The 22,806-nt window shown below is 59.8% G+C and overlaps 2 protein-coding genes across 3 annotated transcripts; both read right to left on the reverse strand.

The window, feature by feature from the left end:
- Positions 1–299: 299 nt before the first annotated feature.
- GOT2 (glutamic-oxaloacetic transaminase 2) lies at positions 300–14,056 on the reverse strand. Of its 2 annotated transcripts, XM_059824726.1 has the most exons (10): positions 13,989–14,056; positions 7,981–8,137; positions 6,498–6,626; positions 6,078–6,137; positions 5,794–5,955; positions 5,474–5,578; positions 4,406–4,556; positions 3,993–4,158; positions 2,856–3,006; positions 300–2,364 (listed from the first exon to the last, which is right to left on the reverse strand). In XM_059824726.1, the coding sequence occupies exons 1-10, from the start codon at positions 14,054–14,056 to the stop codon at positions 2,242–2,244; spliced, it is 1,272 nt and encodes a 423-aa protein (XP_059680709.1). In that variant the 3' UTR covers positions 300–2,241. The 2 variants fall into 2 exon arrangements, with proteins under 2 accessions (XP_059680709.1, XP_059680710.1); XM_059824727.1 differs by lacking the exon at positions 6,498–6,626.
- A 1,915-nt stretch (positions 14,057–15,971) lies between these two features.
- CALB2 (calbindin 2) lies at positions 15,972–22,544 on the reverse strand. Its single transcript, XM_059824940.1, has 11 exons — positions 22,454–22,544; positions 19,070–19,146; positions 18,789–18,878; positions 18,569–18,649; positions 17,656–17,712; positions 17,474–17,551; positions 17,230–17,285; positions 16,815–16,854; positions 16,669–16,722; positions 16,361–16,432; positions 15,972–16,088 (listed from the first exon to the last, which is right to left on the reverse strand). Exons 1-11 carry the CDS (start codon positions 22,542–22,544, stop codon positions 15,972–15,974), a joined length of 813 nt encoding a protein of 270 aa, XP_059680923.1.
- Positions 22,545–22,806: the final 262 nt, after the last annotated feature.

The raw sequence follows: 22,806 nt of genomic DNA on the forward strand, positions 1-22,806 counted from the left end.
TGCCCCCCCGCCCCGGCCACCCCCGCGCCCCGGCCCCGCTCACCGGGCGGTGGGAGCCCGCTGCGCTCCGCTCCGGCCCCGCTCCCGCTCCCGGCCGGGCTCGGCGGCGGCGCAGCGCCGGCACCGCCCTGCCCGCTGCACGCCGGGGGTTGTAGTCCGCCCCCGGCCCGCCCCACCGCCCCTGCCCGCCCGCAGCTCGGCCGGGAAGCGGTGCCCATGGCCGGGGAGCAGCGGCGAGGGGCTCCCCCTCCGGGCAGCCGCCCCGGGACCCGCAGGCAAGGAGGGAGAGAAGGCAGGGCTGCGCTCCAGCTCGACTTTTATTGTAACGGAGAAGGGGCAGCAGAAAGGCCTAACGCAAGGTCAAAGGGCTGGCTGCAACAGGGAGAGGCGGGAGGAGGCAGCTCCAGAGCCACGCAGAACCGGGGAACCACAGCAGGAGAACCCACAGCGCCGTGGGGCAGCACCCGCAGCAGCAGCGCAGAAAGCGGTTTATTGCACAAACGGGAGCAAGCGGCGGCCGTGGGCATCGGGCCATGTAAACAATCGTCGCCGTTAAAGTGCAAACCGTCTGTCGGGGAGCAGCGGGAGGCTCCAGCCCTCCTCGGCCTGGGCAAGCAGCTCCTCCTTGGCCGGCAAGTGCGGTGACAGTGTGCATGAGACAGGCCTGTCCCGGCTCCCAGCAGAACAGGGCTGCTCTGGGCACGAATGAGAAACGAGGACTGCTCTGCTAAATGTCCTGCTATGGCTGCAAAGGGAAAAGGTGCCAGTGGATGGAGAAAGCTTAGGCAGACTCAGCTGTAACCCCTCCAGGTCTGCCTAGGGAGGCAGCTTTGCCAGCTGCAAGGAGAAATGCTGTCGTGCTCCAGTAAGACGGCCTTTGGGAGCTCACACTCCCCCCAGCAACACCTACGTTTGGCCCCGTGGGCTTCAATTTCAGCTCCGTCACACCGAGTCCCACCTGGGGCAGCCTCAGCCCACAACCCTCCCTGGTGCTCTCGGGGCACACCAGTGGGACCTGCCGTCTCTCTACATGGGATTCTCAGGAGATTAGTTTCACTGGCCGTACAAGAACCTCTGTGCTGGCACATCCCCAACAGGGAATATTTGGTGCGTGGAAGGGACAGGATCCAGCTGTGTGATGACAGGAGGAAGTCCTCAGCTCAACACAGCCATGCACCAGTTTATTTGGATTAAAAATCAGAGTCCAGTGAGTCACAGGGCCTGAGGGACACTCAGTTTAAAAGGACAGAGTGTTTTTTTTGAGCTGTCAGCTCTCAGACTTCCCTTAGGCTCCTTCCCTCCTCTTTTCTGGTGTCACCAGAAATTTAGCTGGGCAGATGACAGGGACACCCCGCACTCCCAGGTGAGGGTGGGCATGGCAGGGCCCACCTCTTGGCTCACGGTTTTGGGACAAACGCAAAGATTTTCTTTGCAGGGAGGGCCGCTGGGGCTCGTACAGGAAGGGGGAGAGGCAGAGACCAACATAGAGCAGCTCTCAGGAGGTTCTTATTGTGGGGGCAGAGGGGGGATGTGAGAAATTGTTTCGCTTCAGGGCACAGGAGTGACGTCAGGAGAACCATGCAGGTTTAGAGGAGGGACAGGGCTCTGCCCCCCACACCTATCCCACTGTGAATTACACCTAAAAGGAGATTCCCAGAGGGAAAGAGCACAGCCACCTATGGAGCAGATTTTAGCAGCGAGAAGTCCTCAGCGCCGGTTGTCGGAGGGCAGCTTTGGTGCTGCCCAGCCCCCGGCAAGGATGATGGAGGAGGATGGAGCCTGCCGGCAGCAGTGATCAGTTGAGGAGATGGCAGAGGCGCACCCGAGCAGCCCTCCCACTCAGCCCACCCCGTTCCCCGCCCGCTGCCGCTCGGGCCAGCGGCCAACAGCCTCACAAAGCCTTCTCATGGAGAAACGAGTGGGGGGAAGCCTTTGGTGCAGACGCCGGTAGGATGGCAGTGCTAAGCGTTTGCTTCCTCCAGTGCAGATGGGTGCTGGGGCTGACGGACAAAGGATGGACAGCAGGGGAGAATGGCTGTGACGAGCGGGAGCCAGCAATGATGTCCCTGCTCCACAGCACAGGGTGGTTTTGACTAGGCTTCTACAACAACTCATCTACGAGATACATTCAGCAGCGGCATCAAGTGCTGTGGTTGGAAGTATTCTGCTTGTTTCCTTTCCCTCCCCATCTTCGACCGGTGGGGAAGGGAAGGCCACCAGCTCCAGGGCACACCTTTGTCTTTACTTTGTGACTTGATGGATGGCATGAGCCAGGTAACCTACATTGCCCGATGTAACTCCCGCCACAGAGATTCGTCCGTCCTTTGTCATATAGATGGAGAACTCCTTGATCAGCCGCTCCACCTGGGGTGAAAGAGCAGAGTTCAAACCGCAGGCCAACCTCTACTCTCTCAGCAGAGTGCAAATTTACCCAGCTTGCCAGAACTGAAAGCAAACCGGGAGCCAGCAGACATGGCATCGTACTACCTGCAGAGCCAGCAGTGCACCCTGTAAACCAAGAGAGATGCTGCTCGGCTCTCGGGCAACACACAAACGCTGCAGATGTTCAGCCAGGAGAGTCACCTCACTTGAGCTGACCCTTAAGGCCACCTCAGAGCAGCACCAAGCGACTGCTTCCTTTGACAGGTAAGCAGGCTACGTCTGCTTCCAACCTCCACAAGCACAGCAGGGAGCAGAGCAAGACACGGATCCCTACGGTGCTCTGGTGCTGCAGGCTTGGAGGATGCTCCTCCTGGAGAAGAACTGCCCACGAGGGCTCATTTTGGCACCTGCAGCCAAGGTCTTACTGACAAGGACCGCAAATGACACCTTGAGACCACAGGAACTGCCTTTACCTGCTCAGGCTTCAGCCCCGTGAAGCAGAACATGCCGATCTGGTCAGTGATGTGCTGCCAGTTGTGGGAGGATCCCTCTTTCTTGAGGTTGGACACCAGTTGAGTCCGCATGCTGATGATCCGGTCGGCCATGCCCTTCACCTCCACGAGCCTGAGAAGCCAACCCAGGAACCACTCAGAGCAGGGCTGGCATGTACAAACGCTGCTCCCTGCCTCAACTACCGGGAATCAACCCTCTCCACCTGGAAGGGCCTCATACCCCACAAACACGGGGGATGCAGATGAGCAAAGGCCAGAGAGCATGAACCTGTAACTCCAGCTGGGGAGCTGCTTCTTTCTCCTGGTACCTGAAGGTAACTGCTATTTATTTATTCCATAGCCGTTGGATGCTACTACCAGTGTATCGGCATCTCTCGCCTCTGAAAGCCACGGGTGATTAGGAGGCCTCATGGCAGCACTGCCCAAACCCAGATAGAATAGTATCAGCAGATAAACGAAGAGTGTGGGGGTACCTCCCAGCGCAGGCAGACATCCCTGCTCCAAGGCAGCACAGCTAGGAGACATCTCTGCTGGGCCCTGGATCAGGCACAAGCATCAGCCTGCCGAAGAAACATAGCTCCCAGCGAGGCCACAGCACGCTGCCAGCCTTTGTTCCGCCAGGCCAGCTGCCAGCAGGGACTCCACACCAAGGGGCTGGGAGAGCAGCATAGGCTGATGCCAGGAAGCAGGCTTAGGGCATGAGGGTTACATTCCTGGGCCTTATTCCCAGGGGGCTTACGCTTCCACGTCCCCTGTGTGAGACATACTACGCGGCTACACCACCTCAGTCAGGCTTTCCCACTCTTTGGACAGGCAGCTCCTGCCACCCTCAATCCTAGGGGAGCTTTATCTCCTCATTTACAGTGTTTTCTACCTTGGTAACACCAGGGAAACCTGTTTGTGTCAGGCTGAACCGACACCAGCCGATGCCAGGACACGAGCAGGGATTTCTCCAGAGGAAAGGGGTGGCACATGGTTCTGACTGTACCCCTGAAGCTATGAGCTGCCCATGACAGCAGCAGGCGGCAAACACAGCACAGGGCTGCCACAGAGAGACCTCACATCTTGCTGTCATGAGTATTCGGAGCTCCCTCTTACCACTCCTTCCGAAGGTCAGGGGTGTTCAGGATGATAGAGGCGATGCGAGCTCCGTTCAGGGGTGGGTTGGAGTACATGGGGCGGATGAGGATCTTCAGCTGTGACTCGACCCTCTTGGCTTCCTCTGCGTCACTGCAGATCACCGTGAAGGCACCCGCACGCTCTCCTGAAAGAGGGGCGGTCAGAATACCCAGGGCTGGGGCAGGACTTATCCAAATGCCATGTAGCCTTAGCGGAGCCCTGTTCTGCAGAAGGGTCTCCACCAGCTCCCAGCGGGTTATCTCCTGCGCCCCGATCAGTACTGCAGGATGAATACAGGCGGCAGAAAGACACCGGCTGCTAAACCCTGAAGGCAGCGGGGTCCCGCCAGCAGCCGGGATGAAACCGTCTCCACACTACCCACCCTTACTCACCGTACAGCCCCATGTTCTTGGCGTAGGACTGTGACAAGACGACGTTGATGCCCTGCTCAATGAAATACCGCACAGCCCAGGCATCCCGGTTGATGTCCCCGCTGGCAAAGCCCTGGTAGGCCATGTCAAAGTACACGAGGAGGTTCCGTTTCTGCCAGCGAAGAGGGGAGAGAGTGTCACAGGAGCTGAAAACCCCTCCAGGCAGCAGGCTGAAAAGAGCCATGCAGGCAGCGGGCTGCTCAGCTGCAACTGTTCTCTAGAAGTGGAGCCATTCCCCTTTGTTTGCCACAGGGAAGGCAGCCCAAAAACCACAGCTACCCACCACACATCAAAACAGCAGGTAAAGCCCCTCTCAGTGCATTTACAGGATGTGCAGTCTGGCCCAGGAGGCAGAAGTGGATTCAGCAGCAATAAATTATTCCATTTCAGCATCTCCTGTATTACCAGTTTCCAGGAAAACCACCTGGGAACCCTCTGGGCAGGTGCCAGCCCTTCCAATGCCTCCAGGCACATAACCCAGCCGTACTGCCCCTTGGTCAGGAGACCGCAGCCATCCGTAGGCCCCAGAGGCCACTTTGGTATCTACCAATTCTCAGGACACTGCTAAGGCCAGGCATCCACAAGCCAAATTTCACTGGCTACAGCTTGGGGGAGCAGCTCGGAGGAGGAGAAGGATGAAGGAAGAACGTGCCCCTGTCTGTTTCCACCTGAAGCTTATGAAGGGACACCAGGCACGTGAAAGATCTTCCAGCATTTTTAATACACCAGCACTGGGAGACCCTCTCCAGCTATTACAGCTCACTCTTTCAACCCTGCTGCTCTCCTTTCAGGTCTCCCAACCCCAGCTTCTTGAGAAGGTGCCAGCAGAAAGTCTGATGGTAAGCTAAGAAGCTTTAGGGGTGCACTTGTCTGGCTCCGGTCTTCAGTACAGGAACATGACACCCACCCTGGCTTCAGGGAAGGGAGTAACCTTTTGCGCAGTGAAGACCAGATGCCACCCGTGAAAGCCCAGAGATGTGGTGGTTTTCCCAGAACAGCACAGTACCCCTGGGACACTCGACTACTCACCTTCACCATAGCCGCCAACTCCTTCCATTGCTCCTGCCGGGGATCCACCCCGGTGGGGTTGTGAGCACAAGCATGCAAGAGGATGATGCTCTTCTCTGGAATTTTCTACGGAAGATGTTACAGAGAATGAATTATTAATGACATCCGAGCACTTTCCTCAGCAGCTGAGATGAGACTCTTGCCCTAGACAGCTTAGACAAACCCTGCAAGGCTTCTAAGCCTTGATTTGGTGCCTTCAGGCATCGTATTTAGGCTAAAGCAAGATGATCACCCATCTCCCCACATCACCTCCCTGCTTCCAGGCATGAAAGGCAACTCACGGAAATGTCATCCATGGCTCCAGAGAAGTCAAGGCTGCACGTCTTGGGGTCATAGTAGCGGTAAGCCTGAAGTTGCATGCCAGCATCACGGAAAATAGGTGTGTGATTGCCCCAGGACGGTTTGGGTAGATACACATCACGGCTAGACTTGAAGAACCGTTGCTGATCAAGAGAAAGACAAGAGTGTTCAAACAGCTTGAACAGATTCCAGCAGTTAGAAAACCTCAAAGATTCAGCTCCGGTCAAAAGATGACCTTTCCTTCCCCCATCAACCAGGGACTCACCAAAAAGTTGGCTCCAATTCGCAGAGATCCAGTCCCAGAAATACCCTGCACCGTGACATACTGCAAGGGAAGAAACAAATACATGAGTCTAGGCAGCCGCGGTATGATAGAGGGAACAGCCCTGTCACTATGTCAGCATTAGCAGACCCAAACAGGGACATGGGGCTGGAGGGGACTGCATGGGTCAGCAACTCCAGTTGCAGGGCAGGGAGTTGGGACCCCTGGCAAGGTTATTTCCCCTCCTCAGGAAGGGCTGTTTCATCCCAGCCTTCAGAGGAAGCAGTTATCCCTGGGCCTGGCCAGCTTGCAACTCAGAGGCATAAGCACCCCACCAGTCCTTCCACTTTTGCTGCGCGCCCACATACCAACCGTGTGTCAGACGGCACTGCCCACCCCCTGCTTTCCCAGCCCACTCCTTACCCGGCCGCTCTTGAAAGCTTCACTGTTTTCACCCAGAGCCAGTTCTGCGGACGCCCGGGTGAAATCCGCTAGTCCCCCAATGGGCAAGTACTCCTTGTCCATCTTCTTGGATGCTATCATGGCCTCCGCCTGGGAAGGAGGACACACATTCAGCAAGGAAGGCATCACGTGGAGAGGATGGTGGACAGCTCAAGGTCATTTCTCCTCGCATTCGCTTGCTCAAGAGGGGCAAAGGCTGGTTTACAGGAGTTTCCCTTCAGAGATCAGGGCTCATTCAAAGCCAGGGCAGCATTAAACATTTCAGGTGACACTCTGCTTTTACCACGGGGCAAGGTGCCCAGTGGCCACCAGAGCCCTCAGTGGGTGCCAGCGTCGGTATAGCAGAGGCAGAAAAGCCGGTGCCAGAGGAGAGCACCACTTCCAGCCCGTTACAAGTCAACGCTGCTGCACAAGGACACACATTTCTTTGCCCAAGCAGAAATTGTCCTGCAGGAAGGCGAGACTTGACTGTTACCGAAGGGTAGAGATTGTCTCTACATAGGGAGACATCCCAAAACCGGGTAGGGTAGCAAGCCCTTTGCAGGGCCTCATCATGCTGGGAGTGTTGTTGAACTAGATGGAGCAGGTTCAGAAAAAAAAAAAAAATCCAGAAACCCCAGCCAGTTTTGAAAGCAGCCTGTCTGAAAGCTACCTCACCCAACCCTTAAACACGGCTCCCCCCAGCTTTGCTAATCTCTACTTCTTTCAAGCAGATCCTGCGTCAGAAACCAGTCCAAGTCCTTACCTAACACAGGATCAGAGAGTGGCAGCAAGAACAGCAGACAAGGAGCCATGCTCAGGACAAATGCAGTGACGGAGACATCTGAAGCGCTCTGGGAACCCTATCCGTGCTCCCAGAGCGGCGGAACAGACCCTGGCAGCATTCGCATACCACCAGGACACTGTTCCTGCGACGCCAGCCAGGCTTCCCGGTTGTGACCCAGCTGCAATATGCGCTGATACGGGGACAGCAAGGGCAAGGGATGGCTTTAAACCCCACACCGATGAGAAACATGGAGAACGCATCCTCCCTACAGCAAGGAGACCAGCCAGTTGATATGGGTGTCAGCTGCCAGCTATTTAAGGGCCTGTTTCTACACTTAAAGCCCTGAAAGGCTCTGTAATCCCCTCAAGGGTAATGTCCACATCCAGCTCCCTCGGCTGGAGTTTTAGACTGGCTTATGGAGAAACTGGTAACAATGGCTCAGCAGAATTTCTAAGACTAATCCATTAAGGGGACAATGTCAGCTCTTTCCTTCCATGTTGGCTGGCCCAGGGAACATCAGCCTATTGAAGAAACACCTTGAAGTTCAGAGGACAGCTGGGTTGGAGGGCTCGTGGAAGTCAGCAACAAATTAGTTTACCCAGATGGGAACAGGACATGTATTCCCTGTTTTATCCCCTACTACTTAACAACCGGCTCTGTTGTGTCTCAAAAGCTCACCTTGCGAACACAGTTCAGGACGTACGGCTTCCCGTTGTCATCCCGGTACGCCCCCACACCCAGGTTCATCTTCTTGGAGTTGGTGTCGCGCTTGAAAGCTTCTGTCACCCCCAGGATGGGGTCGGGGGGACCCATCTCCACATGGGACCACCATGAGCTGATGGGGAAAAAAAGAAGCTAAGAATTAGGCTTGGGAACTGGGCAGGGACGTGCATCAACACAGCTAGAGAGAAAACCTCAAGGGAAATCTTGTCTTTAAGGCACTGGAAAAGATACAAGCAGCACTAAGAGAATTATCCAGGGGGAAAAAAACCCCAACTCCTTTATGCTCCATGATCTGGCACTGCTTTTTATGTTGCAGAATGGGCCAAGAGCTTCAGTTCACCGTGGCTGAAGATAACTGACCCGCTCCAAGTCATTAATGCATAGAAATGGCCCTGCTTTCCTTATGTGCTAACACCAAAAAACAAGCCTTAAACTCTTACGCTTTTCACAGCCTACAGGCAGGATCATGTAGGTTAATCCCCTCCAGGGAACCTTGGCCAGACCCAGGCAATTGCACGAAGCACGAACACGGAGCCTCTGCCAAACTCCTGGAAGGGCTCTTGTGCATGAAAACTAATCTGCTTTTCCCGCAACACTGGCTGACCTAATGAAGATATTTCCCTTCCCTGCCCTGCAAACTCTGCCTCACTTCAAGAGGGATGTTGTAGCCAAATGGTATTTTCCTGGAAATCGCAGAGGACACTTTCTTCCCAGTGTGACAAGTGACAAGCTCTGATGTGAAGGCCCCTTCCCTTGCCGTCAAGCACGAAACCTCCCTGCGTCAGGAGGAGCTTTGCCCCCCATTCCCCAGCAGCCGCTCTACAAACCACCTGCCTCTGCCCTCTTGGCAGGACATCCTGAAGACAGAGAGGCTCTCTGAATGTCAAGGGCAGACCAGACCATGCTATAAAAAGAAACCCGTTATTATTCTCTCTTCGGCCACAGCCTCTGCCCAGTCCCACGTCCAGGGTTTGCAGGCTTGTAGATAGTGCAAGAGAAGCGGTGTGGTGGTTTTTAACCTGCCTGGCAGAGGGCTACAGCTGTAACAGCCCCCTCCGGAAGGCAGGATTACTAAAGATGACGACTCCATGCAGCTCTGCGCATCCTGACTCACAGCATCACATTGGTGCTTACCCAGATTCCATGGGGGACAAAGCATGCAGCACAAACGGGGGACAAAGCATGCAGCACAAGGTAGATTGGGTTTACCTCCTCTGGGGCAGGATTCAGTCTTGATTGCTAAAGGTGAAACACACAGCAAGACAGCTCCCATCACTAATGCTGCCACATATCAGCTTTACAAAGCTTTGCAGCCTGGGGAAGGCCACCTCATGTGAAGATAACAAGCCTTCCCAACACAGGAATGCTGTCCCGACCTGGATCCTGCCCCAGGCAATGCAGGCAGCCTGGAGCCACCCCCAGGCCAGCCAGACCTCCTGTTGAGTGCTCGGGTGTGGTGACAGATACAGCACATCGGAAGACAGCAGGACCAGGCGGGTTAAGGAAGCTCTAACGCTGTGATCAGGAGAACTCACACAAAATCATCTTCCCCCTCCACTCTGTCCCTGTTTTGGGTCCATTTAGACCCAGTTTAGTCACTACATAAACATACTTTGCACTAGCATGTGTACGTAGACTACATCTCATCGCAGCTCCAAATACCATTTGCCCTCTTCAGACTTAACTGCTCTTCCCATCAGTACAGTATTTCCAAATAAAAAGCCTCCATTTCTCCTCCTGACAGGCTCCGTGGAAAAAAGGGCAGCAAACACGTAAGAGGCAGAGCCACCTCAGGTAGTTTAAAAATGGAAGATGCGCTTAGCATTTTCTAGACCACTAACAAGCGTTAATTACCTCTCTGGCTAAGTACAGGATCAACTTAGAAAGCAGGATGAGTCAGTCGTGCTAGCAACACACACCCTGCAGAGAGGGACACGGGCTGCAGCCAGTGGGGAGGGAGCAGCCGGGGGAGCCGACCCGAGCAGGACACGCCGAGGGGACTGTCGAGGCAAAACTCTGCCGCAGGTTCAGGCAGCATTGCAGTGCTGCTTTGGAAAACCTCTCCTGCCTGCCTTCCTGGCAAGGGAGGGCTTGGGGGAAGAAAGAAACACACTCTGCACAGGAGTGTGTCCCTCTACAGTTTACCCGGTCTACGATTATTTTGGTATCGAGGGCTACAGGAAGCCTGCCATCTATTTGAAAGAGCTGCTGCTTCTGAGATGGTGCTGGCACCTTCTTTCTGCTGGGCTTTTCACCAAGCGGCTTACAGGGTTTGGGGTATTCAGGTCCCGATCGTACAAACACTTAAGCAGGTCACTGGGCTCTAATACACTCCTGCTGCAATTAATGCTGATCCTGCGGGCATCTACCTAAGCTGCAGCACTCCTGAGAGTTAAGTACTTTCGTTCTGAGCAGGTCTTTCTATCGGCTTAAGGCAGCGAAGGGTAGGTTTAGGACTGATTTTCTCGTTCTCAGCCTAAAGGTTTTGGGGTGAAGGCTGAAGAACGACTCCTCTGCTGTTTCCAGGAGGGTGAGCTTGCAGGGAGACAGGAGAAAAAAGTCCACGCTGAGTTGTCCAAACACATCAGGATACCCTAGCGATCACAAAGGTGAAGCTTTCTAGACGGGGGTTTGGGAGAAGAGATCTACTAGGGATCCGAGGCCACAAGTCCTAACAGCACTACCCCTACGTTACCATAACGTTGTTGTCTCTGCACTGCGTTATATTTTATTTTGAGCAATTAAAAGAGCATCGGTCTTGAATAAAGGTCAAAGTTATAAACTGCACATCCTCTCTGCCAGGCTGGAGGTATTTCAGCGCGGAAAACTAAATGAAGGCAAGTTTCAGCTGGGATCGAACTACTCAAGGGATACCCGATGTAAGCCGAAGAAAGCACATTCTCCAGCTACGGGACTTGAACACAGGCGGCCGAGTCAGAGTTTAGATGCTGAGCAGAGCTGGTATCCAAGCAGTCTCCATACTCTTCAGCCAGGCTCGTCTTTGGAGCCTGTTGAACGCAAGCGCAGTGCGACAGATGGGGCAGAGGGAGAGTGTAGGGAACTGCAACAGGAACTGCGTAAACCAGCAACACCCTTTAAAAATGTATGTGGAACTCATGGCCCCAGCTGCAGAGACCTAAGAGCGTGCTCATGGACTCACGCCAAGCCCAGAAAGCAAGTTTTCCTGTAGGTAAGCAAGCGTTCACAAGTCCAGCAAAGGTTTCCATTGTGAAGAGGCCAAGCCACGTTTCCTGAGTTACAGCCACGTAAGATACTGGATTTCAAAACCTCTGCCAAAGGCCATACAGCAGTTCTGCAAGCCCGAGCAGAATGGAGGGGCCAAAGGCGACGCTGGCTAGGTACCACGGCTAAAGCAAATATTTACACATGAACAATGCCAACAGGCTGCTCGGCTACTACGGTCCTTTCAAGCCTAAAAATTCATTGCCCCAGTCAGCTGCGGTAAGCTTCCCACCAAGAAAAGCATTTAAAATAGCTGTCTGGTGATACATCAGAGTAGCAGACAGAGTTATCACCTTAATTAGCATTTGTGCGTCAAGGGAGCCATTTTAACCATTTTGTATCTCTTCACCTCTGTCCTGATTTCAGAAAGACCATTCCCAGCGCAGAGCAACTGCAGCAGCTCCAAGTTGCTGAAGATAAGGAAACAGAAACTGCTAATCACTGATTGGCATCCCCTGTCGAGGGATAACGAGCCACTCTTCGGGAACAACTGGGGGCTGTGCACAAAGGCTCTTTACTTACAAAAGGGATGATCTGCTCAGTCTCTTTTTCGGTGACATGGATTTGGTGATTTAGAGTTTGCTGTATAACAAGCTTGAGAAAAACAAAGCTGGTGCCAGTGGGCTGGCATACCTTTCACAGGCCCACTGCAGACCAAGAAAACACAAGTTCTAGATACCTGCTCCTCCGTACCTGCTGAGAAGAGCCCGCAGGCTGCCTCGGAAGAAGCAGGGGCTGGGAGCATTCGTCTCACAAGGCAGCGAGGGGCCATGCTGGACAGAACAGCGGTAATCAATATCTAACAATCACAGAATCACTAAGGTTGGAAAAGACCTGCAAGATCACCAAGTCCAACAGATCATCAAGTCTAACGGCCTTCTTTATCTGCTGGAATGGGGAAACAAAACAATCCCACTGCTTTCCTGCTCTAACAAGGGCTGGGAACTGTTCCTTAAAGCTTCCCGAGCCAGCATGGGCCAGGAGTCAAAGGGCTCGGGAGAGCAGCAAGGCCTTGCCCACATCCCTCTGCACACTCTGCTTCTTGGCCACCTGGACACAGTGGCGCTCCCAACCAGCGCCCCGTGGCTCTCAGGTCAGCTGTACTGCGTGGAGCTGTTCCGGGGTCTTCAGAGGGCACCAGCTGCACCCTGGATCTTTCTATCCATCCCTCTGCCGGCCTCAGAGACAGCGGACTGCAGAGCTGCCAGCGCAGAACTGGTCCTCGCTGGTCCTCCCTTGCTCCCATCCCGCTCACGCCAGGTTTCACACGGCTCTAGCGCAGGCAGCACAGCACGCTGCCAGCACCATTTCACGGTGGATGGGGTCCCTGTAGACCCGCCACACGCTGCATGACTCCCAGGCCCATTTCGTGATGCACGGGGTCCCTCTGGTCCCACTACACGGTGCGTGCCAGGCAGCAGCACCCCAGCCCCATTTCACAGCGCGTGGGGTCCCCCCTGCCCTCTTGCACAGCGCACACCACCAGCAGCACCCCAGGCCCATTTCTCGGTGCACAGGGTGCCCCCGGCCCCGTTGCTCGGTGCACACCGCCAGCAGCACCCCAGGCCCATTTCTCGGTGCACAGGGTGCCCCCGGCCCCGTTTCTCAGTGCACAGGGTGCCCTCGGCCCCGCTGCACGGCGCACACTGCCAGCAGCACCCCAGGCCCGTTGCTCGGTGCACAGGGTGCCCCCGGCCCCGTTGCTCGGTGCACACCGCCAGCAGCACCCCAGGCCCGTTGCTCGGTGCACAGGGTGCCCCCGGCCCCGTTGCTCGGTGCACACCGCCAGCAGCACCCCAGGCCCGTTTCTCGGTGCACAGGGTGCCCTCGGCCCCGTTTCTCGGTGCACAGGGTGCCCTCGGCCCCGCTGCACGGTGCACACCGCCAGCAGCACCCCAGGCCCGTTTCTCGGTGCACAGGGTGCCCCTGGCCCCGTTTCTCGGTGCACAGGGTGCCCTCGGCCCCGCTGCACGGCGCACACTGCCAGCAGCACCCCAGGCCCATTTCTCGGTGCACAGGGTGCCCCTGGCCCCGTTTCTCGGTGCACAGGGTGCCCCCTGGCCCCGTTTCTCGGTGCACAGGGTGCCCCCTGGCCCGTTGCTCGGTGCACACCGCCAGCAGCACCCCAGGCCCGTTGCACGGTGCACAGGGTGCCCCTGGCCCCGTTGCTCGGTGCACACCGCCAGCAGCACCCCAGGCCCGTTGCTCGGCGCACAGGGTGCCCCCGGGCCCGTTGCTCGGTGCACACCGCCAGCAGCACCCCAGGCCCGTTGCTCGGTGCACAGGGTGCCAGCAACACCCCGACCCCGGTGCACGTGCGCGCGCCATCCCGCCGCGTGCCCACGCGCCCTCCACGGCGGTTCCTCAAGGGCAGGTTAGGGGCGCCGGGCCCGGCCGCAGCCAATCAGAGCGCGAAGAGGCGCCGCGCGCCCCCCGACTCACCGCGTTCCCCAGCCAATCCGCGCGCCGTCCCCCCGGCAACCCTCTGCCCCACCGCGACGTCACCGGCGGCGCCTACAGACTCCACGGAGGGACACGCTTCCTCCCCACGGAGGGACGCGCCTCCTCCTCCCCACGGAGGGCCCGCTCCCCGCAGCCCCCCCGCCCCACAGGGTCGCCCGGCACCGGGCCCAGCGGCGGCGCGGAGCTCGGCGGAGGGAAAGCCCCTCCGCCGGCACCGGAGGGCGGCCGCGGGGGCTGAGCCGCCCCTCAGCTCTCACCTGGCGCGGGCGGCGGCGGCAGCGAGGCGCGGGGCGGCGAGGAGCCGGCGGGTGTGCAGGAGAGCCATGGCGGCGGCGGCGAGCGGGCTGGCGAACGGGCACCTCACACCGCGGGCGCCGGCCTCGCGCCCCGCCCCGCGCATGCGCCGCCCCGCGCCGACAGCTGCCCCCTGGCGGCCGGGAGGCCTCGCTGCAGCCGCGCCGCCCACCCGGTCCTGCGCTGTACTGGGATATGGAGAGCTCCACTGGGACGCGGGGGGCCGCACTGGGCTAACTGGGCCATCTTGTACCAGGCTGTACTGGGACACAGAGGACTGTACTAGACCGTATTAGGCTGTACAGCGCTGTACTGGGCTGTGCGTAGCTGTATAGGGCTGTACAGCACCATACGGGGCCATACAGGTCTGTACAGGGCTGTACTGGGCTCTACTAGGCTGTACTTGGCCATATGGAGCTGTGCAGGACTGTGTTGGGCCATACTGGTCTGTATGGGGCTGTACTTGGCCATATAGGACTGCACTGTGCCATACTGGGCTGTACTGAGCCATACAGGGCTGTACACAGCTGTACTGGGCTGTGCTTAGCCATATAGGACTGTACAGCACCATATGGGGCCATGCAGGTCTGTACAGGGCAGTATTGGGCCACACTGGGCTACAATGAGCCATACAGGGCTGTACTGCACCATACGGGGCTACACAGGGCCGTACTGGGCCATATGGAGCTGTACAGGGCTGTACTGGGCCATACTAGGCTGTATGGGGCTGTACTTGGACGTATAGGTCTGCACTGCACCGTACTGGGCTGTACAGAGCTGTACTGGTCTATATGGAGCCATACAGGGCTGTGCTGGGCCATACTGGGCTGTATGGGGCCGTACTTGGACGTATAGGCCTGCACTGCACCATACTGGGCTGTACAGAGCTGTACTGGGCTATATGGAGCCATACAGGGCTGTGCTGGGCCATACTGGGCTGTATGGGGCTGTACTTGGACGTATAGGACTGCACTGCAGCATACTGGGCTGTACTGGGCCATACTGTGCTATACAGAGCTGTACTGGGCCATACAGGACTGTACTGCACCATACTGGGCTGTATAGGGTTGCACTGGGCCATACTGGGCAGTACAGGGGCTGCCCCGCCGCCGCTCCTCCCCAGCACCGCACTCGCCCCACCGCCACGGCCCCCACCCACCCACCCACGCTTGCACCCTGCTCCCACTGACGCCGCTGACACCCGTGGGCTCCTGCATGTCCCCAGCACCCACCCCAGTGCCAAGCCACTGGGGGGGGACACACCAGGGTGCCCCCTGCACTGGTGGGAATGGTGGCACTGGGATTGCACCAGCATCGCCACACTGGGACTGGTTTCCTAAACTGGAGGTGAGGTGGGGGGGCGGACAACACTTGGGATGTCCCTGAGGCTTTGGCAGGGTCTGGGAGGGGGTAACTGGGAGGTACTGGGAGGGGTAACTGGGAGGTACTGGGAGGTGCGTTGTCCTGAAGGTCACCAAGTTGGGGACAGCGGTGTCCCCAGCCTGCCTGCGCTCTGCTCCCCAGGGATTTTTCCAACAACCCCCCCATTCTATAGGGACTTTCTGGAAAGCTCCAAATCTCCCCCACGCAGCAGCCGTGTCCCCAGTGGGGCGGGATGGGGGGGGGGGGGGGTGTCCCACTTCTGCCCCCCCCCCGTGGGACAGGGAAAGAGGGGCTGGGGTCTAGCAGTACTTGAATTTATTTGTAAACTCTTCTTTGGTAAATGATAAAAACTCAAGAAGAGACGAAACGAAGGGAAACGACCCCCCCCCCAAAAAAAATAATCTATTTAAACCAACCAGGCGATGGGGTAAAAAAAAAAAATATTAATTTTCCCCCCAAAGCGGGATTTTTAACGATCTACAGCAAATCCAAGAGCAGCCAGCGGGTGCTCCCCTGTTGTGTTCGTTTTCGGGGAGGAGCGCGGGGTGTGCGTGGGGGGGGTCCTACATGGGGGGCTCGCTGCAGAGCACGATCTCCAGTTCCTTGCGGTAGAGTTTGCCCCCGTCGGAGAGGTTCATGATGCTCTTCCTGTAGTTGGTGAGCTGCTGGATGTTCATCTCCTGCAAGGAACAGGGAGCAGGTGGGGTGGGGGGGGTCACTTGTGGGGCTAGGTACCCCATTTCTCCCTGGGGGGGCACCCCCAGACTGGGATACCCCCCTTCCCAATTCCGCCGCAGGCTCTCATGGAGAGACAGGGTTGGCATCTGGAGCAACGTCCCTCCTGGTCCCCGGGGAGCAGGGACACGGAGGGGTGGGAGATGCTGCTGGAAAGGGGAGGGGGCGCAGGGAGGGGGGTCCTGGGGGGGCCACCCAGGCTCCGTCCCCCACTTACTTTCTTATTCTTCTCGTACAGGTCTTTCAAAAGCGCGTCCAGCTCGTTCTCGTCAATGAAGCCGCTCCCGTCCTGGATAATGAGGGAACGACGTTATCCTGCCCAGGGCGGGGAAGGACACCAGCCCCACAACACCCTCCCCGGGCATGGGTGCGGGGGGCCCCCCCAGACCCTCATCCAGCCCAGCCACGGGTAAACCCAGCTCTCGCGCCCCAAGTCATGAGCGGGGAATTGACCCAAGCGAAACCACGTAGTTTTAGGGGGTTTTTTTTTGGCGGGGTTCTATTTGCCCGGGGCAGTTTCCCTACCTTGTCATAGAAGGCGAAGATGGCATTGAACTCCTCCGAGGACAGCTTCATCCCCTGGGCAGCGGCAAGGGACAGCGGGGCGTGAGGGAGGGGACGGAGGCGCAAGCGGGGATTGGGAATGTTTTTATTTATTATTTTTATTTTACCTGAAACTTCAGAAGGAAGTTTTCTTGCACAGGCAAAAGTCTGAAAAAGAAGAAGGGTGGAGATCAGAATCACAGAATCACTAAGGTTGGAAAAGACCTGTAAGACCATCACGTCCAACCATCAACCCAACCCCACCATGACCACTAAACCATGTCCCGCAGTGCCACGTCCACACGTTCCTTGAACACCTCCAGTGATGGTGACTCCACCACCTCCCTGGGCAGTTTATTCCGGTGTGTCGCGGGAAGCCGCCGGGAAAAGACGCTTTTTTAAACCAAAATGACTTTTCGCTCAGAAACATGAGCAAATTAAAGAGGAAAACTGTTTTCCTCAGAAGCTGGAGCAGATTCTTCCTAGACGCGAGTGTTTCGGGGTGTCTTTCCCTCCCCACCGCTTCCTTCCCGGTGACCTTACCGGGACATCTCCGAGAGTCCCAGCTTCCCGTCGCCGTTCATGTCGAACATCCGCAGCTGCAGGGACACAAACAGCACCCCGTCACCCGTCGCCTTCTCCTCCCCTCCCTCTCACCCACCGTGGGGTTACGAGACCCCCGGGATGGGGACCTGCCCTGCCCCAGGAGAGCCGTGGTCCCCTGGGAGAGCTGCAGTCCCCCGGGAGAGCCGTGGTCCCCCGGGACCAGCCCGGAGCTCCCACTTACGATGGTCTGCGTGTACTCCTGCAGCTTGAGCTCGTCGTAGGGCCGGTTCGCCTTCTTCAGCAGGTCCAACAAGAAGCCCTGGAAGGAGAGGGCGTCGCTGGCTGTCCCCGTCCCCGTCCGTCCCAGCGGGGATGCCCCACCGGTGGGGACCCGTCCCAGCCCACCCCGCGCCCGCAGCCCACCTTGAGCTCGTTGGCTTCGATGTAGCCGCTGCGGTCCGTGTCGTACCTCCGCCAAGCCTGCGAAGCGACCGCTGAGAACATTAGCATGGGCTTGCACCCCACGTTTCCCCCCACCGACACGGGTGTACCCCCATAACATCCCCCCCGCAGCATCCCCCACCACCCTGGCAGAGATGGGGTCATCTCACGGCTCCGATCTCGGCTCGTGGTGGCCTCCCCAGGGCCACGTGCTCTCCCCTGGGGCTGGATGCTTTTGTTCAGCCCCGTGCCAAGAGTTCAAGCGCTGTTATCCTCACCCCGGCGTGCGAGGCCGGGCTTTAATATTTGATTGCAATACAGCAATAGCACCCACTTACCACCCCCTCATGCCACGGGGTGCTCCTCTTTCAGCCATCGCTTCCACTGCGGCTTCATTTTCCAAGGACAAGCTCTCTCCCCCCGGGATGCTGCACGTCCCACTCCACCCCCAGCCGCGTTTCGGTCCCCATCAGCAATTTCTCTCCCGCCCTGCAGATAGGTTCACCCCGTGCCTGGGCCCAGCGAGGTTTTGGGGTGGCCCAGAGCAGCGTCGTCTGCTTCGGCATATCCCTTGGGCACTAAGGACCAACCACCCCAGAGCGGGAATTTACAGAAAGAGCTCCAAATCCCCGTAGCTCACCTCACCTGGAGACCGGGACGAGGTGCCCGGATGCCCTGAGAGGTGCGCAAGGGGTGCTGAGGACTGGCAAAACTCACCACACGCCCGCTCTCCCCTCAAACCAGCACTGCCTCCCAATGCCGAGTTAAAGCCAGGAATTTGGGCGAGATTGGGGTGGGTTTGGGCAATGCCAGCTCCCGGTTGTTTCTCCGCGGTGGAGCTGGGCACCGGGGATGGAATCCCGTGGGGAGCCCTGGCACAACCCGCCCCGCTCACCTCCATGAACTCCGAGCTGGAGCCCACGTGCTGGCGGAAACACAGCAGGAAATTCTCCTCCGTGGGCAGGATCTGAGCCAGCTGCGGGGAACACGAGCGTCAGGGGGGAATGGTGAGCATCCCGGGGGGAGGACGGCGAGCATCCCGGGGGGAGGACAGTGAGCATCCCGGGGGGAGGATGGCGAGCATCCCGGGGGTCCGCAGGACCAGCGCCACTCACCTCCGCCATCTCGATTTTGCCGTCCGCGTTTTTGTCGTACTTGTGCATGAACTCCTTCATCTTGTCGCCCAAGTTGTCCTTCTTGGAGTCCTGCCCCAAGGAGAGGGGATGGGGGTGTTTAACCCCTCCCCGTGCCGGTGTCCCCCCCCCCTTCCCTCCCAGAAGTGCCCCGGTCCTGCTCGTAGGTGCCATTCCCAAAGGAGATGGGACTGACATGAGCCTGAACTCTCAGGCAGGAGGGAAAGAGGGAAGGAAGGAGCAAATCCGGGAGAGGCCCTTACCACACCCGCCCCCTTCCTTGCGCTTTCCAGCTCCTGGAAGAAGTTTTCCAGCTCTTTGCCTTCGATGTAGCCATTTCCTGGGGAAGGAAAAAAAAAATGCAATAAGACCCCCCCGGTCTCGGTGGGTGGCAGGTGAGGGAGGGATGCTCCTGGGGGACGCAGCGCTTGTCCCCTTCTGCACAGGGACACGGCTCCGAGGCAACTGCGGCAGCAAAGAAACGCCGGCTGATGCCGAGTGTTAGACAAAGCCGGCGATGTCCCAATTTGCAGAGAGCCGGAGCCCCCCGTGTTGTTGCCCGAAGGGTGGGCAGAGCCCCAATCTTGTCCCCTGCACCCGCTGGAAGGGCACAGGGGACTTTGTCCCCATCCCCATCGCAGGGGACTTTGTCCCCATCCCAGCGTTTGCTGCATTTTCTGCATCTGATGCTGTAACCGGGTCGTTTAATTAAACCTCTCCTTCCCGAGCACCCCCCAACCAGGATTGTCTCCTCTCGACCCACCGCGGGGGCCAGCGAGGGCAAACGGGGAGCAGAGACAAGGCACCCGGCACAGCGTCACCCCCCCGGGTGCGGGATCAGCCCCGGGAATGGGGTCAGCCCCCAGGGCAGGGAGCCCAGCGCTGGTCTCTGAGGCGGCCGGGGGATCAGAAAGGTCCCTGTATGGGGACCCCCCATCCCGCGCTGCCGATATCTGTGCCGAGATATGGTTCCTACGGAACCCGGGGTATCCGCAGCCCTTCCCTGCCCGCGGGATGCTCGGCGGCAGGACGGCTCGCTCAGGACCCAACCCCGCGTCGCTGCCTCGGCAGTGGCCCTCGGTGACTTCGAGGGAGTGACCGGTGCGCCCCGAAGCAGCGGGGTCACGCCATGGCCGGGGGACCGCAGCAAGGACACCGGCTCTGCGGTGCTGCCAGAAATCCTCCCGCTCACCAACATCTGGGCACAGCTGGGGGACGCCGCCCTTTCCTCCAAAGTGCCTGACCAAGGGATAGCCAGGGCTTTTCCTCCTGGCCATCCCCCCAAAAATCCCCTCCCCATTTCAGCCTCCGGAGCCTTGGACCGCGGCATCCTGCTCTGTGCCGCCTCCGGCATCATCACCCGCGGGCTCCCCGGTGGCATCTCCTCCCCGCTGCAAAGCGGTGGCTGGGAATAACCCATCCACATCCCGTCTGGAAGCACCTGGGGAAGTCCCAGGGCACCTTACTCACTGACGGCCGCATCCCAATGGATGAGCAGCATCCCTCCCAGGAGGGGAGGAGGGGCTCGGGCGATGTCGGGGTGCTGGTGTGAGCCGCAGAGGGGCTTGGCTTTCCACTGTCCTTCCCAGGGGCTTTGTTTTTGCGGGAGAGCCCCAAGCTCCTTTAAATTCAGTTGGAAATAAAAAATCAACGAGAGTTTTGAGCCGGGAAAAAGAATAACGTCAAGAAAAGCCATGGTCGGTAGCTTGGTTTCCCCCAAGCAGCAGCTTGGAGAGGTCTGAGCCGTGCCCGCCCAGCAGCGGTGTGCGGAGCAGCAGGGAAAATCCCCTCGGAGAACCATGGCGGGTCCATGTCGCTGCACCTCGGAGCCTCCCTGTGCTGCGGAGCCACGGGACAGCCGTGGCTGGCAAAGCGAGGACGTCAAAGACACCCAAGGGGACACGTCTGGGGCGTGAGGAGCACCGGGGAAGCGGGTGAAAGCCCCATCGGAGGGGTTTAAGCGCAGGGAAGAGCTTGGGCGAGACAGCCCCGTCCGCAGGGGGATGAACCCCGGGTCCCTCCATCACCCCGCACCCATCGGCAGAGGGAAGCGGCCGGGGCTGTCGGAGCTCCCACCCGGTACAGCCGAGCATCGTCCTTGTCGAGGCCACCATCTCCCCCGCTGCCCTCCTCTCCGGGGCACCCGCCGTGCCGCAGCCCCACAGCCTTGCCCTGCCCGGGGGGCCGAGGGCCACGCTGGATCCGTGCCTGCCCCTGTGTTTCGGAGATGACGGAGCACATCCAAGGGCGCAGCTGGAAGAAGGCAGCTGGTCACCCACACCGGGAGCTGCCCGCTCCCACCGGGGTGCCACCGTCCCACCTTCCCCAAGCCCTCGACTGCTCCAGTGCCAGCTCCAGCGGTGACAGGGACAGCCGTGCCCGTCCCCCCGGTGCTGCGGGCCTGCAGGAGGGACCCCGACGGTGCGGCCAGGAGGGCACCCAGCCCAGGCTGAGCTCCGGACACTGCGTGACGCAGTTCCCAGGAGGGTTTTGGTCCCCAAACCGCCCCCCCAGGGTTGGGACCCCCCGGGGAAGGACAACCGCTTTCCCCAGCGGGCTGAGCCTCCTTCACCGCACCACAGCGCGGAAATCAACTATTTTCCCACCAAAACGATGCTGGTTTTTGCATTTCTCCCCCCTTTTTGGGGCTGGGAGCGATGGCGACCCGGGGTGGCATCCCAGCTGTGACACCGTGGAGAGGTGACATCCACAGCCGCTACCACAGCATCCCCGGGGAGAGGTTTTGCGGGGCTGGGGAGCGGGTGGGGAGGGACGGGGGGGGCATTCCTCACCCCCGCTGCGGGCAAGGGACCCCCTCTCTGTCACCCCCCGCCTCCAGGACAAGGGGGTGGCCCTGGGGCCAGGCTGGTGGCCGTCCTGCCCCCCCCCGCCACGTCCCGGCTACCCAGGTGCCAAGGATGGGGCACCGCGGCGGCGGGGGGGGGGGCGGAGGGCAAAGGTTTCCTGGGAGGGGGCACCCCGGGGAGGGCAGGACCCCCCGGCCAGCACCCAGAGGTGACCCCAGCCCTGAGCGAAGCCCGGCTCTCGGGGGACCCGGCACCCGGGGGGTGGGCAAAGGAGACCCGGGGCACCCCCGGGCTCAACGTCCCACGGGCGGGGGGGTCCCGGCGGGGACCGGGGGTCCCCCTCCTTTCCCGACGGGGAGGTCCTGGGGGGCGCCGATCGTCCGCCGCTGCCCCGATCCCGGAGCTCCCCCCCGACGGGGCTGCGCTCCGGGGGCGCTCCGTTCTCCCCGGGGCTCTCCGTTTTCCCCGGGGGCGCTCCGTTCTCCCCGGGGGCGCTCCGTTTTCCCCGGGGGCGCTCCGTTCTCCCCGGGGCGCTCCGTTCTCCCCGGGGGCGCTCCGTTCTCCCCGGGGCGCTCCGTTCTCCCCGGGGGCGCTCCGTTTTCCCCGGGGGCGCTCCGTTCTCCCCGGGGGCGCTCCGTTCTCCCCGGGGGCTGCGGCGGCGGAGGCTCTCCCTCCTCCTCCGGGCTCCCCGCCACGGCACGTCCGGGGACTCCCCCCCGCCCCGCGCTCCCGGGGACGCTCAGCCCGCGGTCCTCCCCGCCGGTTTTGGCGGAGGAGGGTGGAACGGGGCGGGGGGGGGGGGGGGGGGTGACGGCGGGTCCCCCGCGCCCCGGGACTGACCGTCCGCGTCGAAGTGTCGCCAGACGTCGAGGAACTGGGAGGCGGTGAGCTCGGCCAGGTGGAGGTGCGGGGCCTGCTGCGGGCCGGCCATCTCCCGCTGCCGCCGCCGCCGCCGCTGCCGCCGCCGCCCGCCCGCCGCCGCCTTTTATAGCCGCCGCCGCCGGCGCCGCCCGCCGCCGCCAGGGGGCGCCGCTGCCCCGGGACACCGGCCGGGCACGGCGGGCAGCGGGGGACCGGCACCGCCGGGGGGGGGGGGGGGGGGGGGGGGACCGGCACTGCGGGGGGGGGAAGACGGGACGGGGGGACCGGCACCGGGGGACGGGCACTGCGGGGGGGGACCAGGACACCGGGAC

Source organism: Gavia stellata, chromosome 15 (genome assembly GCF_030936135.1).
Source record: "Gavia stellata isolate bGavSte3 chromosome 15, bGavSte3.hap2, whole genome shotgun sequence".
NCBI classification, from domain to species: domain Eukaryota; kingdom Metazoa; phylum Chordata; class Aves; order Gaviiformes; family Gaviidae; genus Gavia; species Gavia stellata.